Source organism: Sceloporus undulatus, chromosome 8 (genome assembly GCF_019175285.1).
Source record: "Sceloporus undulatus isolate JIND9_A2432 ecotype Alabama chromosome 8, SceUnd_v1.1, whole genome shotgun sequence".
NCBI lineage: Eukaryota > Metazoa > Chordata > Lepidosauria > Squamata > Phrynosomatidae > Sceloporus > Sceloporus undulatus.
This window is the reverse complement of record NC_056529.1, coordinates 24569414-24586622: the sequence shown is the minus strand read 5'-3', so window position 1 is coordinate 24586622 and position 17209 is coordinate 24569414. Positions and strand designations below refer to the sequence as shown.

The 17209-nt window shown below is 45.6% G+C and overlaps 1 protein-coding gene across 5 annotated transcripts in view; it reads left to right on the top strand.

Moving 5' to 3' along the window:
- The window catches only part of EPN2 (epsin 2), a 32446-nt gene extending 19807 nt beyond the window's left edge, over window positions 1-12639 (top strand). For 4 of the 5 annotated variants that reach the window (XM_042438560.1, XM_042438562.1, XM_042438559.1 and 1 more), the window contains exons 4-9: window positions 137-229; window positions 781-937; window positions 3637-3807; window positions 4799-4891; window positions 6456-6671; window positions 8197-12639. In XM_042438560.1, the coding sequence (XP_042294494.1) occupies window positions 137-229; window positions 781-937; window positions 3637-3807; window positions 4799-4891; window positions 6456-6671; window positions 8197-8555 (1089 nt within the window). In that variant the 3' untranslated portion in view covers window positions 8556-12639. The remainder of the gene's footprint in view (window positions 1-136; window positions 230-780; window positions 938-3636; window positions 3808-4798; window positions 4892-6455; window positions 6672-8196) is intronic. The other variant, XM_042438564.1, reaches the window with a different exon arrangement.
- Window positions 12640-17209: the final 4570 nt, after the last annotated feature.

Sequence of the window (17209 nt, the reverse complement as noted above, 5' to 3'; positions counted from 1 at the left end):
TGTAGTGCTCTTTTCAAATTTGCAGTCATTTTGAATGCTTTCAAGGGAGAATTCAGTTAAGAATTGTAATTCACCCTGAAGTAAGTAACAGTTGGATAACTATCTTTAAAACGCTCTTCCTCCCCCATTATGGCAGGAGGAACGCCTTCGTCGCGGTGATGATCTGCGGTTGCAGATGGCTTTGGAGGAGAGCCGCAGAGATACGGTGAAGATTCCCAAAAAGAAAGAGGTAGGTCCACTGAAAAAAATCTGCACTTCCAAGAATGATGGTTGTTATGTGAAACTAATTGAGATTGTCACATCCATAGCGCACTGCCCACTTTGTATCCATGGTACACTGCCCATTTTGTGGGTGTCACTGTGCTCACAGTTTTGATAATTACAAAATGTCTTCCATGCTTAGAATAAAACAAAGGTGGGCAGCTGTCAGAACAGAGGGTCACAACACTTTCTATTTGTAGAAGAAGCCTCTCTTGGGCCTAAAATGGCCAAGAGAGGCCTGGAAAACATGGCAGAAATGCCCCCTCATCCCCTTGAGAATGTATGGGAGCATTTATGTGACCCTTTGAGTGCCACAAAAACAGCCCTAGAGGTTATATGTGACCCATGGGCCACACTTTGACAGTTCCAGCCCAAAGGAACAATTATGACCATGAGAATGAATAATAAAGTGATGCATCCCCCCCCCCCCCAGTACTCTGCCTCTCTTTTTGTTTTTAAAAGAATAATAACTGTGGATCGTTGTCTAGATGTAACTAAGAAGAAATCTTCTTTTCCAAGCACACAGCTCTGTTGGATCTCATGGATGCCCTGCCCTCCTCAGCGCCGGCTCCCCAGAAAACAGAGCCTTGGGGCCCCCCGGCTACAGCAAACCAGACAGACCCTTGGGGGGGCCCTGTAGCCAACAACAACACCTCGGACCCTTGGCAATCGTTCGGTGAGAACTTTGACCAACCATTGACCCTGAAGTGATATATCTATTTTACCTGTTTTCAGATCTCCTGCATGAGGTCTGTCTTGGAGTGTGGAAGAGCTCCTTTGCTTTGGACTACAAATCCCAGAGCCTCCCCAACCAACATTGCCCCCATGTTCCCAGCCAGCATTGGGAGATTCTGGGAGTTGTAATCTAAAAGGAAGAAATATTCCAAGCTCTGTGTATATTACTCTTAGTATAAGGTGGTAAGAGAGGAAGAGCCACATTGTGTGTGTATGTGCCTTCAAGGGGCCTGTTGACCTATGGTGACCCCATGAATTTTGTAGGGTTTTCTTGGACAAGGGATACTCAGGGGTGGTTTGGCCAGTTCCTTCCTCTTAAATACAGCCTACAGCACCTGGTATTTGCTAGTGCTCTCATATCAAAGTCCTTACCAGGGCTGACCTTGCTTAGTTTCCAAGAACAGTTGGGCTCTGATGCCTTTAGGGTATTTAGGCTGCCACATTACAAGTGGATTGATGGTCTCAAGGAAGCCACAGCAGCCCTGCATTTGCAAGACCTGAGCTGGGCAGCTGTTGACCGGGGTTCCTTGAGGTCTCTCATTCATTAGGGTTTCCGTAAGTCTGATTTGATGGCAAATCTCAACAAGAATATGAGGTTAGAGAAAATGGAGGGGGAGACATTTTCCTTCTTCTTTTGCATTAGAACCTGATGATTAAATGAATAGGTGGAAGGTTATGGGCAGCTAAAAGGAAGAACTCCACAAAGCAGATAATGAAATGTTAGGGGATGCAGGAAGATTCGTGGTGGAGGAAATGATCTCAATGGCTGTTAATCAAGATGTCTGTATATCAGTTCTAGGATCAGAAACGGCATACTTTTAAATGCAGCATTGCTTGCAAACATGATCAGGAGGAGGGTGCTCTTGCATCCATGTCCTTCCCTTGAGCTTCACAGAGGGATTTGTTCAGCAGCTGTGGAAACAAAATGCCGGATTGTTCTGTGTATTTAATCAATTTGTAGGCTGTTTTACCATATCTTGAACGATATCTTGAAGCGGAGAGAGCGGGGCTTTGGCACGCCTCTTTGCGCGTTGTTGAAGTGGCTCGCCTTCCTCGGAGGAGGGTTGGGGATCTCTCTGATAAGCTGCAGTGTTAGAAATGAAGCCACTCGATTAAGCCGTGACAGGCATCTAAGTCACACCGCTATTCTTAGCAGCGCTGGAGCAGTGAGTTAGTTTTTAATGCTGTCCGTCACGAAGAGATATGTATGCAAACAATGCAATCCGCGAGCGTGGGGAGGATGGCTTGTTTTCCCGACCAACTATTACTTAGTGAAATGTGGTTCAAAATCCGTTTTTGTGTCTGACATGAAGGCACAAGGGCTTGGGAAAGTTCCTCTGTTTGGACTGCTAATGCCCAGAATTCCCAAGTGGCTTTCTGGGAGTTGTAGTCCAGGAAAAAAAAGAGAGAGGTTTTCCAAACTTTGGGCCCCCCACCACAGTCTTGGACACCCAGCTTCTTCCCCTTGTCATCCCATCAGCATTGCTTTGGGTTTTCACTGCATTAGTGCAAGAGACATGCAGTTAGCCATGATTCCTTCAGTGTGTGTCGCACCAGCTTTTATTGTTCAGTCTTTGGCTCCATTTGTGCTTTGTTGCTGGTAGCAAAATGGGGCTTTTGGAGAACCCAAACTGGGGACTGGCAGTTCTTGGGATGTGAAGGTTCTCTTGTAAGCTTTATAAAAAAAGAAGTCTTAGCCCAGGGAAGCGAAATCCAAATACAGTCCATACAAGCAAAAACTTGTCCCTTCCCGCTGTGAGCTGCAGCTGTGGCGTTTTCCCCTCCCTGGCTTTTCGCATTCATTAACATCCGTGATAAGAGCCCCTTGTTCTCCTTTGCCAGGGACTTGGCTCCCAAAGAGAGTTTGGGAGAAATTAGATTTATGTATCCGAGGGCTGGTCAAAAAAGAGCGACTCAGAGCGGAACAGAGAGATTAAGTCTTGGTTAGCAGGGCTGGCCTTTCGTACATCGGAAATAAGGGACTTCTCAGAAGAAGGTATCTTCCTCAAAAGCCTCTGGTTTTTTTCTGTGTCTGCTCTGCTTTTTGTTATCTCTCTTGTGAAAGAGCAACTGTTCTGGAAGCTTCCATTTGTGGCAGCCCTGCTGGGCCATTTGCATTTCTTGCATGGGATCATTGATAGAAGGCAGGAGGAGGAGGAGGAGGAAATGGGAGCGCTGGGAAGAGATTAGCTGCATTCTTTTTTCCAAAGGCTCTTCAGCATTTCCTGCCCTTTTTTTGCAGAATAACAGAAGTTGGAACAAAAACTTGCCACCTGTTGATGAATGTCAGCTAATGGCTTCGCAGTTCGCAAGTCCAGCTTGTGGTTTTTCACCAGCTTGCCTTTAAATGAAGAAGAAAAACAATACAAACACATATACACATACATACATACATACATACATGCAGCTGTAGTCTACATTTATTTGGGGGTGGGTTTTTAAAACAATGCAATGCGAATTAAGGTTGAAGAAATTGGGATGTAGCCTTCTGACTTCCATTTGAAAATCTTACCTACTTCCTTTGCAGCTGCTGCCCTTCCGAATCTTAGTCTTCTTTTTTCTTCGGTGATGTAAATGTCATTTTTAATTGTTAAAAATAATTCGTTCCATAAACGGGGATTCCATTTTCTTTGCCTGCAGGTGCCAAACCAGCGTCCTCCATCGATCCGTGGGGAGCCCCAGGTGCGTCATCGGCCGCACAGCCTCTCCCAAAGAATGTAGATCCCTGGGCTCCCTCTCAGCCTCCATCTGTGGCTTCAAAAGCTGACCCTTGGGGACCAGCGCCTCCAAATAAGCCTATCTCTGCTTCTGGTAAGTGCTGTTTTTGCAGTTTGTTATCCTGTTCCTTCTGGAGAAATGGCTTAGCTTCAGGCTTTGGTTAATCCAAATCACATCTTGGAAATACAGGCATCCTCCCACATTTGTGGCTCTGACTTTTGCAGGTATGATTAGTCATAGATTTGATTAATATGCTCTTTCTAGAAATATCTGAGTCCTCTAGTGCAACTCTGTAGTCAACTTCTGGCATACATTGACCATAGAGTTCTGCTGGAGGACCTAAAGATTCCTAGAGAAGTGTGCTTTCAGGTAAAAAAGAGTGCTTTCTTATTTGCGGGTTTCCCACTTTAACAGGGGTCCTGTACCCCTAACCCCGGTGAATGTAGGGCCCACTGTATTCATTGTGTGAAATACAGCGTCCACAGTCCTCCCCATTCAGCATGATCCATGGCCACGCTGGTTGTGGATTCTGGGAGCCATAGCTCCAAAAAGCAATGCTTCCAAGGTCTATCTGAATATACACCTTCTTCCTTCCTTTCCTGTGAGAGAGGACTGAACATCCAGCAGAACCTTTTGGTGTTCTTATGAATGCAATGTTTAACATATAGTGTTATGGCCTGTCTTGGATAATGGATGTGTTACAGACCATTAGATTACTGTTCTTCTCTTTCTTCGGCAGAGGATTCAGGCAGTTATGTTACTGATGTGGCCACTGGGCATTGGTTAAAGTGGGAAACTCCGTGGGCGATGGTCTTCCCACCTCTTAGGAGAAAATAGCCTTATTTTAGGACATAAGTCTGACATTATCTCTGCGTCAGGTTGAATGGAACAGATTAATACGCCCCGCTGCACAGGGTGAATGCTTTATTTCTGCTGATGTTCCTGCTAAAAAAAATGACCATTTCTAAAGAATGACCATTTCCAGCTCTGGTAAGATCAGGGCCGCTTCTGGTGGGACAGACGAGGAAAGGATGTTGTCAGTTTCTCACAGGTAATAGAACAGCCTTCTTGTTTTGCCCTGCAGGTAGTAAATCTTTTGACCTCTTCAGCAATTTGAATGGGACAATTAAAGATGACTTTTCTGAATTCGACAGCCTTCGAACTGCTAGAAAGCAAGGTATGTTTAACTGACATTGAACCTCAATAGTGTTTTGCAAAGAAGTTTCAAAGCACGTTTTCTGACCTGTGTTTTGACTCTCTTGTCCTTTCGATAACTGTAATCAAAATGTACCTTTTTGTTCTGTCGGCCCAAACAGTGGCGATGCCCAAGATTGGCACAGTTGTGGTAAATTCAGTTATAGAAATTTGGTTTGTCTCAGCTCCACTGGTTAGAAATTTTGAGGGAAGAGTTGGGAAGGGGAACAGAAACAGCTCCTTGCTGAGCGCCGCTGCTGAGCAGATGTCACTGAAAAGGAGAAGGCGCATCCCAGATGAAGGCTGAGTGTGGCTCCTTTCCACTTCAGCAGCTGTTATTCTCACTGGATTTTGCTCTGAACCATTTCCCCTTTGGGCACTTGGGTAGCTGTTTTCCCACTTTTGCCAATGGTGGCCATTGGTTAGTGGCTCTGCCATCCCATATCTGAGAAAGGAAAACATCTGACTCAGCCCCTTCCAATGTACAGTTAGCCCTCCTCATCCACGGATTTTTTTTATCCACAGATTCAAGCATACACTGATTGGAAATATATATCTCCATACACAAACCTTGATTTTGCCATTTTACACAGTTTTACTATGCCATTATGTTCAATGGGATTTGAGCATCCACTGATTTGGGGGGGGGGACTGGAACCAAACCCCAGCAGATACCAAGGGCTCATTGTATTTATAACTACTTAACTTTGGTAAATGGAGTCCTCATGGTATAGTGGTTTGAGCGTTGGACTATGACTCTGGAGACCAGGGTTCGAATCCCTGCTTGGCCATGGGATTCCACCTGGTGGCTTTGGGCAAGTCATACACTCTCAGCCTCAGAGGGAGGCAAAGGCAAACCCCACTCTGAACAAACATTTCCAATAAAGCCCTGTGATAGGGTCGCCATAAGTTGGAAGCAAGGCACCCACAACAGCAAGAAGAAGCTTTGGTAAAACCGTGTTCCTTCTCTAGCAGGAGATGGATCAGGTTCTTAAATGCAGGGAGCTTGTCTGAATGCAGTGTGTTGTTATGAATGGCAATTGGAACAGGCAAAGGGCTCAAAAATCTGATGCTTCTAAATGTCTTCTCCTTAGAGACAGTTAATTTGTGTCTGTATCCAACAGCACTTTAAAGAAGGATACCACGGTCAGTCTGTTGAAACTTTCTATTACCTTATCCTGTAAATGCAGTGATAGAGTCCTGAACTAATTCTCCAAGATGGGTAGGATTCCTGGCCTACTTTAGCTTTTATTTTTTAAATGGGCCCATTCAGTGAAGAGATGGGAGCAGAGGAAGACTGAAGACCAAAGTAGTGCCCAAGTGGAAGGCTCTCCAGTGGAAGGAAGGAATAGCTTCCCTGAGGTCTGCTTTCAAGGTGATTCCTCAATACTTGGAAGTGAGCTCCTTTGGGTTCCTGCTTAGGATTGCTATAAAACAACAATTGTGGGAGGGAAGAGAAAGGCTCAGAGGATCTTATTTTGTACAAGAACCTGTTCTGACACAGAAGAAACTTCTTTTACAAAAGAGATGATCGTGTTTTGTTCCAGGGGGTTCCAGTTCCACTCTCTCAGCCCAGAACAGTGGCACAACCAGTCCTGACCTCTTCGAGTCCCAGCCCGCGAACTCGGCCTCAAGTAAACAGACCGCGGCTCGGAAAACCCCAGAATCCTTCTTGGGCCCTAATGCTGCTCTGGTGAACCTGGATTCACTGGTATCGAAACCGCCGCAACCGGCACCTTCCCTGAACCCTTTCTTGGCTCCAGGTACATCCTTGATAATTGAGGGCGAATTTGCTGTTTGCTTGAGTTTAAAACTGTGACTCTTAAAAATTCAGAGCAAGAATAAAAGTAATGGGGTCCAGTTAGCCTAGGAATGGATGACTGTGGAAGGCAAGGGGCCACAGTAGTCCCCAAAAGACCTCGGACTGCACTCCCACTCTTGCAACAAAACAAAATCTTTTATGTGAATCCTGGTCTTCCAGAGTCCTGGTCCAACACTTAAAACTTCTACATCACACTGGCTCTGTTAAGGTTTCCTTGGCAAAACTGATTCAGAGGAGGTTTCCCTTCCTCTGAGGCTGAGAGAATGTGACTTCCCCAAGGCTGCTCAGTGAATTCAGATCCTGGTCTCCTAGAGTCCTAGTCTAACACTGGATTCTCTCCACCATGCTATCTTAATCTAAAGCCTTTAAAACGACATTATCATCTTCACCTCTAGCCCCCCTTTTCTCTCGATAGTGAGACTCAAGGCAGCTAAGAACATTTTAAAAAACAATACCAATTAAAAACTATGCAGCATTTTCAATTAAAGTAGAAATGTGAGTTATTTTAAAGAATGTGAAACAATTTATAAAGTTAAAATTGTTACAATTATATACCAGTCTTAAAAACTGCACTGCATTAAAAACACATCCAGTCAGTTTTTAAATGTCTGAGGACATAATAATGTTTTATGGGGCCATTCTAGCTTTCCTAGGAGGGAAGTCCAAAGTGTGGAAGTAACCACTGAGAAGGCCCTGTCTCCTTCCCACCAAATGAACCTGAGAAAATGGTGGGATGGTGAGAAAGGCCTCTCCTGAAGGTTTTAGAACATTAATGGGCTCATAGAGAGAGAGAGAGAGAGAATAATAGAATAATTGAATCATGGAGTTGGAAGAGACCACAAGGGCCATCCAATCCAAACCCCTGCCATGCAGGAACTCACAATCAAAGCACCCCGACAGATGGCCATCCAGCCTCTGTTTAAAAACATCCAAAGAATGAGCCTCCACCATTTTCTGAGGGAGCATCTTCCTCTGCCAAGTAGCTCTATTATGGAATTCCTCCTACTCTCTTTTCCTGTGGTATGAGTCCATTGCTTCATGTCCTGTTCTCCGGAGCAGCAGAAAACAAAGTTCGCCCCATCCTCAATATGACACCCCTTCAAATAGTTAAATATCACATCACCTCTTAGCCATCTCTTTTCCAGGCTAAACCTACCCAGCTCCCTAAGTCTCTCCTCATAGGGCTTCATAGGACCTTTCACCATTTTGGTTGCCCTCCTCTGGACACGCTCCAGATACGTTAGATACTGTCATTCAAGTCACCTTGGGCTCAAGCCAGATGATGATGATGATGATGATGATGATGATGCTAAAACCCATTGAATGGTTAGCTGCCTTGTGGGGACAGGGGATTGCCAGAGTTCCTGACTCCTGCTTGGGTGCAGCATCTTTTCTTGCAGCCAGAAGCTCACTCACAGATTGGACTTTCTCTCTCTCTGTCTCTGTCTCTCTCCTCTTGTCCCTAGGAACAGTGGCCTCGGCTGCTGCTGGTGCTGCCTCTTCCACCTCTGCTCCACCTCTGGTCAACCCCTTCCAAGTGAATCAGCCTCAACCCCTCACTCTCAATCAGATGCGGTCGAGTCCCGTCATGGGGAGCAGCCCGTCTTTCTCCGCCGTCCCGGCCGCGGGTGTGGAACCCCTACCTCTGCCTTCAGTGGCGCCGGTGGCCATGGCCATGGCACCCATGCCAGCCATGGGCACCGTGGCGTCTCTCACCAGAATGGGGCCCCCCAGGGATGACCGTGGGTCTCGTGGGGCCGATGGTGCCCCCTTTACACAGTACTGGAATCGGCCCTTCCGTCTCCCAGCCTGCAAACACTACTAACCCTTTCCTTCTATAAGGGTCCCCCCAACGTGCGCGGAGCTTAACCTGGCGAAAGGATTGCGGAACTGAGCGTGACATCCGAGGCCGGCTTGGGTTTAGCCGTGTGTGCAAAAGACCTTTTTATGTGTGTATGTGGGGGGGGGGGGGGGGGGGGGGGGAGAACTAGATTTGCAGTTTACACAAAAGCTCTCTCACTCCTCACCGTTTAAAACCTAGCGTTTGCTGCAGAACATACTTTTTAACCCAGGGCTTGTGGGAGCATTGCATTAAAGGGTGTTTGGGGTTTTGTTCTTTTAGATTTTTTTGTCGCCAAAGTTAGATTTCCTTCCCCCTTGCTTTTTTTTTTGTAGTTTTTTGTCATTGTTGTTACACATTTCACTATTATAGGAAGAACCGGCCATTTTAAACAACCCCCTTTGCTACGTTTTATAGTCTGGACCCAGGTTTTCGGTGGCTACGACCCAAGTCTGTCTGAAGGAACCCTTCACTCGTAAATGTTAGATCCGGGACTCATGTGCTAGTGAACGCATTTGCACATAACCATGTACTCTTCTAGACTGTTGGCTCACCCATAATCCTTATCAATCTTAGGAAGAAGAGGAGGAATTTTGTTCCTTGGGAAATGAAATGTACCACAAAACTGTGCCCGGTTTTTTTGTTGTTGTTCATGCGGGTGGGGAGCAGGCAAGAGCTGGATTCGACGCAAAAGGCAGGCATGTCAGAAGGGGAACAGGAAAAGTCCTACAAGGTGTACACAGTGTTGTAAATTTCTACACTTGGAAAGGACATTGAGAGCTTCCGTGCGAGCGGCTGGCGTGCTGCCCTGTTGTTCGGGTGTGTTTTTGCGCTCTGCGCTTGTCCGTCCAGTGACTTCGTTTGGACGTTGTCATGTGCGTGTTTATTGTTTTGTTTTCTTCTTTTGACTTGCAATGCAGGTTAAAAACAGGAACACGGAAAGGAGGGCAAACAATGGGGAGATACGGAAATTTCAGCATCGTGGGGAACTAATTTGCAACAATTTCCTTATTGTTATTATTATTATTATTATGCAGTTATTCTTGTATACTTTTGCACTTTTGAAAGGAAAACAAAAAAGTACCGTTTTTGGATTGGAGCTGGCAAGGTTGGTGCTCCGTTTCCCCCTTGCCACCTTTTTATAATACTCTTATTTATCAGTCTGTAGCTTTGGTAGACTGAACAGGTCTAGCCGAAAAAGGAAGATACTGTCTCTCTTTGTTTTTCAATGGTTCAATGCCCTCTTATTTATATGTATAAATATTTTAGCTCTCGGGTTTCCGTAAACAGAGTTTAAAAAGGGAATATAGACACACCGTTTGCATTTGAACGGAGGGTTTTAACGAAAAACCGAAACGCTCCTTTGGCATGAAATCTTGAGAGGAATGTGACCGTAAGACGACGTTTAGAAAGGAAACAAAACACTACAGTTGCCTTTCCTCCTTCCCTGTTTTATGATGATGTCTCCTCCGTCTTGAGGGGAAAGACTCTGGGATAACCTTTTATAAGACCGAAGATCATGGAAGAGGAGACTACTTCTCTCTTGTTATACTTTGGGAAACTTTTAATGAAACAGACAAACAAACCACGGTTGTATGAATGTTAATTTTAATCAACTAAATTCCTCTAACTAAAGATGCACTCCATGCTAATAACTGGCTCTGTTTACAGTCTTCATTGCAATGCAAACTTTGAGTCTTCAGCCTTGTTCCTCAGCTTTGTTCTCCTTAAGCCATACTCAGGTGTAAGTTGTGATTTACCTGCTTGGAAATTGTGCTTTCTTGGGGGGCGGGGGGATGTCAACTGTAAAATGAACTTGGCTTCCAAATACATACATACATAAATACAAATACATACATACATACACATGCACATCCCCCACATGTCCATGCCCTTCAGCTCAGTGGGATAACCCTTGTTTTTGTAACCCCTTTGTGTGCAGTTGAACTGTGATTGCTCGGGTGGTATCTTCTGGATTTTTAAAGATGTATAAATTTGGGACTTCTCTGATATCGAGATATCGAGTCACGGTTTTCCATTAAGGAGAGGCTAATAGGCATAATGGCTCAGTTGTTGGTAAAGATGTGCTGCATTAAGGGACCGTCCATCATACTGAAAAGGCTAGCGATAGAGTTGTTCCGCATGCTTTGTCCCCCGCAGTGAGTTTTAGTTGTATTTCCCATTTCCTTCGCTCTGAAATTTTGGGTTTCCCTTCATGGTTTAACAAGCCATGAGAGAGAAGTCACTTTGAGCAGCGAAAGGGGTGCTTTGAAAACCCTAGAGTAAGAACTGGGGATTCTTTGGCCATCCAGATGCTTTGGACTTCCTCTCCCATAATTCTTTATCATGGGCTGAAGCCTCTCAAAACTGGTCCAAAATCACTTGGCAGGCCCAAAATTTCCACATTGAGAGGAATCGGGTTTGAAGGATTGGAATAAAACTTTTGTGAATGTTGGTCAGCTTTTCTGGGTTGAAATTGGGCAAAAGGTATCCCATTAAGTTTAAAGGTTGTAATCACTGCCAATGTAGTTGCCATTTTCTTTGCATCCCTCTTGACCTGTGTGTGTTTTCTATGCCTGGTTGCCTTCCCCACGTAAGGTTAGTCTTAAAAGGTCCCAGGAGACTCCTTCTCCTATTTGTGCCCTTTGGCCACAGTTTAGGTGGGAGAAGGGTGGGTATGAACCTGTCATCCATTGCCATTTGTCTTAACACTGTGAAAGTCAGTACAGTCTAATCCTAATCCTTATCCACAGATTTTTTATCCAGTGATTCAAGCATCCACGGCTTGAAAATATTCCCAAAAAAGTATAAGTTCCAAATAGCAAACCTTGATTTTCCATTTTATATAAGGGGCACCATTTTGCTCTGCCATTATATTCAATGGGAATAGAGCGTCCACGGATTTTGTTATCCACGAAGGATCCTGGAACTAAACCCCAGCGGATAACAAAGTCCCACTGTATTTTATTTGCAGCAGCCACAGGGTACGGAAGGTCTTTGGGTGGCCATGGGGCAGCCCTCGGACTTTGGGGATATCTGAAGGACCCCCCCTCATGGCACCCATCTTAAAGGCAATGTGGCGCCATTCTGCTTCCTCTTCCTTTTTATCAGTACGAAGGAAGATGGAAACTGTGGGAAAACATGGGTTGGTTACTAACATAAGACAAAGGCCAGCATACTGTTAGTAACATGTCCAGCGTACATCTGCGCATGCCTTTATTTTGTTCACCACAGAGGTGGTTTTCTCTTTGCAGTCACTTCATGCCCACTCCTTGGCCATTAAGTTACTGGTGGAAAGTGGGAGGGATGGGAGAATAGCTGTGTCCCTGTGGCCAGATGTGTAGTAAGTATATCAGGCACTGAGATGGTTATCCGTTTGCATCTCTATGGGGATCTAACCAGGTCCTTCTCCAAGTCCCTCCAGTGTTCAGCAGCCATTGAATGGCCATTGTGGGAGGTTGCAGTGGCTGAACGGTGAGTCCGGAGATGGAGGTCTGGAGAGATGTAGTGTAGTTCCACCTGTGTTATAAGGTCTGCAATAGTTGTAGCTGTCGGCCAGTATTTGTAGTCTCCGTGAAGCGTAGTGTTTCAGACAGGGCAATTGCTTCATGAGTCTTCTCTGCAAGCACCTTGCCTTGAGAGAAACTGTTTGGAAGCCAGCCATTTCCTCTCCTGTGGGAACCATAACAAATGTATGCTGTGTACTGAGATTTCATTAAAAGCAGAAGGATTCCTCGTTTGGTTTTTTCATTTGGCAGAACCTTGGAAACGTGCGAGATGCGGATACACGCAGACGTAGCGCATACACAAGAGTTCTCCAAGCCTCGTGTGTTTTTTTAAACAGTGGGAGCAGGTTCGTTTTGACCGAATTCGTGCTGTTGAACTTTTTATTGTACGGATCTAATTTATCATTTGTACTGTTGTGTCATAAAAACAAAACAAAAGGTCTTGTATCTGTGCCCCGTTTCTCTCCTTGTTGCGGAAATGTGGTGGTCGATGAAACCGTAGAAAAGGTGGGGCTTTGTCGGAATTTAAGTGTCTTGTCAGAATTAAATGTGTCTTGCTTATATCCCGGGCTCTTGTGGCTTTTCGGGTGCTGGGTGGGCTGCGTTTGCTATATATCTGGGAAGGTCCTACTCCTTAATAATGTTGGCAGCTGTGCAGATACTGGTATGATGGGTCATTGGGGAGGAACAAAATAGACATGGCCTCCAAGGGACATACAGTGCAGGGTTCAATTGGGGGGGAAGGACCAAAGGAGAGGACAATAGACCCAATACCAGTGGCCACATACAGCCCAATTTGGTGCCGCATTTGCTGCATGCTCACTTTGGGGTTCTGTTTCTTCCTATGGTCTTCAAAGAGTATGTCTCTTGCGACACCAAAATGGGCTGTATGTGGCCACTGGTATTTGGTTTTGTGGCCCTTAAAAGTCTCTAGGAGGCCGCTGTAGTTCCCAGGCCTCTTTCCCATGTCCAGTTTGGCTAAACCTTTATCATCCAAATGTTGAAAAACCACCCAGATGACCACCAAAACATGCCCTGCCCAAAACACCCCAAACCCTGAAACTATTGCAAAGAGCAGTTTACCTCTCCATGATGTCTAAACATGACTCTTCCGTGCGTTGGCCATATATATCCTGCCTTGTGTGCTTTCAGACAGGAGAAATTGGGGACAAGTGATGATGGGAGGTTAGGAAATTATTTTCCAAACTCTTTCCAATCTTCAGTTCGTGTTTGTGTTGTGAAGAACACACAGTGAGTGTTGACAATAATGCTGTTTTTATGCCTTTTGAATTGGCTTTATGCAGAATGCAGGAATACGGATGATAGTCCTGTTTTTTATCAACCTTGCAGCAGAGAGGGAGGGCTGGAGACCATCCATGGAGCTTCAGGGTAGAGTTGAGATTCGAACCTGGGCCTTGATGTGCTACCAAACGTACGTATGAAACCCACAGTGGAAAGACCTAGCTGCTGTGCGGTGGTGTCATTGCGCTCTCTTCAGTCCCTGCGGAGAACGTAGTTGCCATCAGTCCCTTGGCGATGAATTGTGCATCAGTTTGGCTTGTTCCCGCAATGCGCTGATGATCCAGCCATCTGTTCCTAGGCCTTGAGATACCAGCCTGGCAGGTTCTGAGTCTTCCTGTTCTCATGGAGAACATTTCCTTCTAGTTTTCAACATAGCTGTCCTTTTAATTAATTAATTTGTTTTAATGCACGTACTCTTGGGGCTCTCGGTCTGGTTTTCTTAGTCATTGCGATGACAATGCTGACAACTCCTCTCCATTGTCAGCGAATTGCTCCAGGGCAGGACACACTTGAAGTCTGTGAAGTTGAAGGCTTTCACGGCCAGCATCCATAGGTTTTTATGGGTTTGGGGGACTCTGTGGCTATGTTCCAAAAGAGTTTATTCCCGACGTTTCGCCAGCATCTGTGGCTGGCATCTTCAAGGAATGACACCTGAAGTCTCTCTTGGCCCTTACACACAACACAATGGTAGCGTTATGATGCCACTTCAACTGTGGAAGGCTGGGATTTGGAGTCAATAGAAAGCCACACTTTCTCAGCCTTTCAGGAAGGAGACAGCAAACCCCAAGAAAGCCCATGGTTAAAGTTGCCATTAGTCAGAAGGCACTTAGAAGGCACACAGCATTAACAACAACGAACTCTAGGACTATACAGTCTTTCTTTTTGCAGGTCCCACTTTACGTTCTACAAAGATAAAGATATCGGACTGATGGCCTTCTCCCAGCCAAATGCATCTGGCTTCCCCTCTTTCCTATTCCCAAACTGTCTGCTTTTAAAAACCAATTTTGATTTAGAGATTTATTTCCTCCAAGGCTTTCGGTTTGGATAAGGTTAAAGATGGAGAACGGCGGCAATGTTGAGGAATTTTGTTCCGGTCCTTAATCTAGGATGCCTTGGTTAGACTTGCAGGCATGCTGCGAAATAACCTTGACATCGCACACTTCAGTGTGTTAAAAATCTGTGGCGATTCGTTCCCTTGGCCTGTTGCCCATCCTGGCTAGCTGGGGTTTCCTGCAAAGGTCAACGCGATATAAGGTGGAACCAGATATGCCAAGAGGAAGTTATGTGGCGTCAAGGACAATTGGGGTCTGGTTAGTTGGGAGGAAAATCCGGGCAAGCTTCCCAGTCCCTCGCATGGCAACCCTTTGCGCATGGTTGCGGCAAAGAAACCGGAGAAGCATCTTCTTTGGGGGACTTGGGTTTGAACACGAAATGTCAAACTGGCTTCAAATGTGCCAAATTCTGTCAGGGTTTTTTTTTTGGGGGGGGGGGTTTTTTGGAGGGGCAATAAATAATACTTCCAAAATTTCACTATTATTTATTCCTTCATCTCGTTCGCCCCCCCCCCCCCCCCCCCCAGCGTGCCCTTTGCAATTAAATGTATTCATCTTATTTAAATGCCAACTTCCTCCCCATAGAGGACCCTAGGGAGCACACGACGTAAATCCCAATAGATTTAATGCTTGAAAAACCACAACAATAATAAAAAGTTTAAGAGGATTTTTAAGAAGAGAGCTTATTTTAAAAAAGCAGCACTAATTTAAAAGGTAGCAATGAGAATAAAACATTCAGGGGCAGCTCTGCTGGCTATTTAACAAACGCAAACAAAAATCCATTGGTGATACCTTTATTGGCCTGCACAATATTACAACAAATGTATTTTGCCTTTCGGTTGGCCGATAAAGGTATCATTGATGGATTTTTGTTTGGAATGAGAATAAAAGAACAGCAATTCTGCCCCCCCCCCATTTAAAAAATCAATCAATCCTGGAGCCACCTGTCAATCAGCCAAAAAGAAAAAGGAGGAGGGAAGGGCCAGCCTAAAAGTGGAGCAGCTGCCAAGAAAGCCCTCTCCTGTGTGTTACACAAAAGTGCAAGGTGTGACCGGAGGAAAATGCAGCACAACAGGGAATCACTTTTCCTATGTGTCTGCGCATTTTCAAGTCGCCTGTGGACTTATGGCAAACCCATGGGTTTCCTTGGATTTCCTTAGGCAGGGAATCCCCAGTTTGCCAATTCCTTCTGAAGTATAACCTGCAGCAAATGGGATTCTCTGGTGGTCTCCTATCCAAGTCCTAACCAGGGCTGACCCTGCTTGCCTTCCAAGATCAGGTGGCAATCTGGTACCTTTAGGCCCCACTCCCCAGTAGCTGCTGCTATGTATGACTACCATCTAGGAGGATTATGGGTTGAATCTGTTACATAGGGTTGCCATAACTGTCAACCTCCAAACTGGGACAAATGTAGGACAAATGTGTAAGTCTTAGCCGGCTAAGAGCCATCGCTGCATGGCTCTTGGGCGCCCTCCTGTGGCTGAGACTTAGCTGACTTAGCTTGTCTGTGTGTGTGTGTGTGTATACACACACATGCATACACACATACATAATATTACACATATGGAGATATATATATATACACACACACACACACACACACATAAATTAGATATATATATAGATACTATCTATCTATCTATCTATCTATCTATCTATCTATCTATCTATCTATCTATCTTTGTATTTGTAATAGGTGTTGCTGCAGAATGGGCCTTTCAGGGGAGCCCTAGGAAGGGAGGGATCTCTCCCTCTGGATCAAGAACCAATTTTTCTCGCTGGATTGATCTAGAGGCTGCAGTAGTCACAAGCGTGTGGGGAGGTCTTGGAGGACACTTCTCATCATCCCCAGACCATGCAGAGGTTGGGGGGAGGTCTCCTTGCAGCCTGTCTGTGCCCTTGGCCCCCTCAAGCCCCTTTCTGGAAATTCCCAGAATCCTTGAGCCCTCCGGGGCAATGGCCATGTGAGTTGGGGGGTGATGGGAATTGTAGTCTGAGGACTCTTGCTGGCTCGTGTGTGTGTGTGTGTGTATACAACACAACAGCAAAGTCACACAACATGCACCCTCTGCCTCTGCTCTGCTCAGCCCCGCTTCCCTTCCCTTCTGTTTGTCAAGAAGGGGCTGAAGAACTTGGAGCAGTCGAAGAGGAAGCGTACTGCATTCTGCTTTGGGAGGCTGGCCTCCCTCTCTCTCTCTGTCCCTCTCCTTCCCTGCTGCACCTTCTTCAGAGGAGCCTGGCCAGCGAGTGACGGACGGAGAGGGGCTCCAGATGACCGGCTCCCGGGACTTCTCTTGAAAACCGGGTGGGGACATTCCCTAAGCCCAAAAACCATGCAAGTCCTGGGTAAAAGGGGGACGTGGCACCCTAAATCTCACCTCCCCTAAAGACACTTCCCATCTTAAATTAGTTCATGGATAGCACTAGAGTTTTACATGAAGGCGGTGTAGTTTTTCACAGGGCTCTGGTTCCCTCTGCTGGCATCGCTTAGTGCATTGGAGGAAGCTTAGACTAAACTGAACCAGGTTGTCTCAGAAGTGCAACAAGGCTTCTGTTTAGGCTAAAATAGAATACAGTGGTACCTCGGGATACGAAATACCCAGGTTACGAAATTTCCGGGATACAAAAAAAATCCCATTGGAAATAATTGTTCCGGGTTACGAATGTTTTTCGGGTTACGAAAAAAATTTTGGTGCTTTTCGGCGCTTTTTCGCACGAAACGCGGCTTTTCCCCATTAGCGCCTATGGCAATTCGGCTTACGAAGGCTTTTCGGGTTAC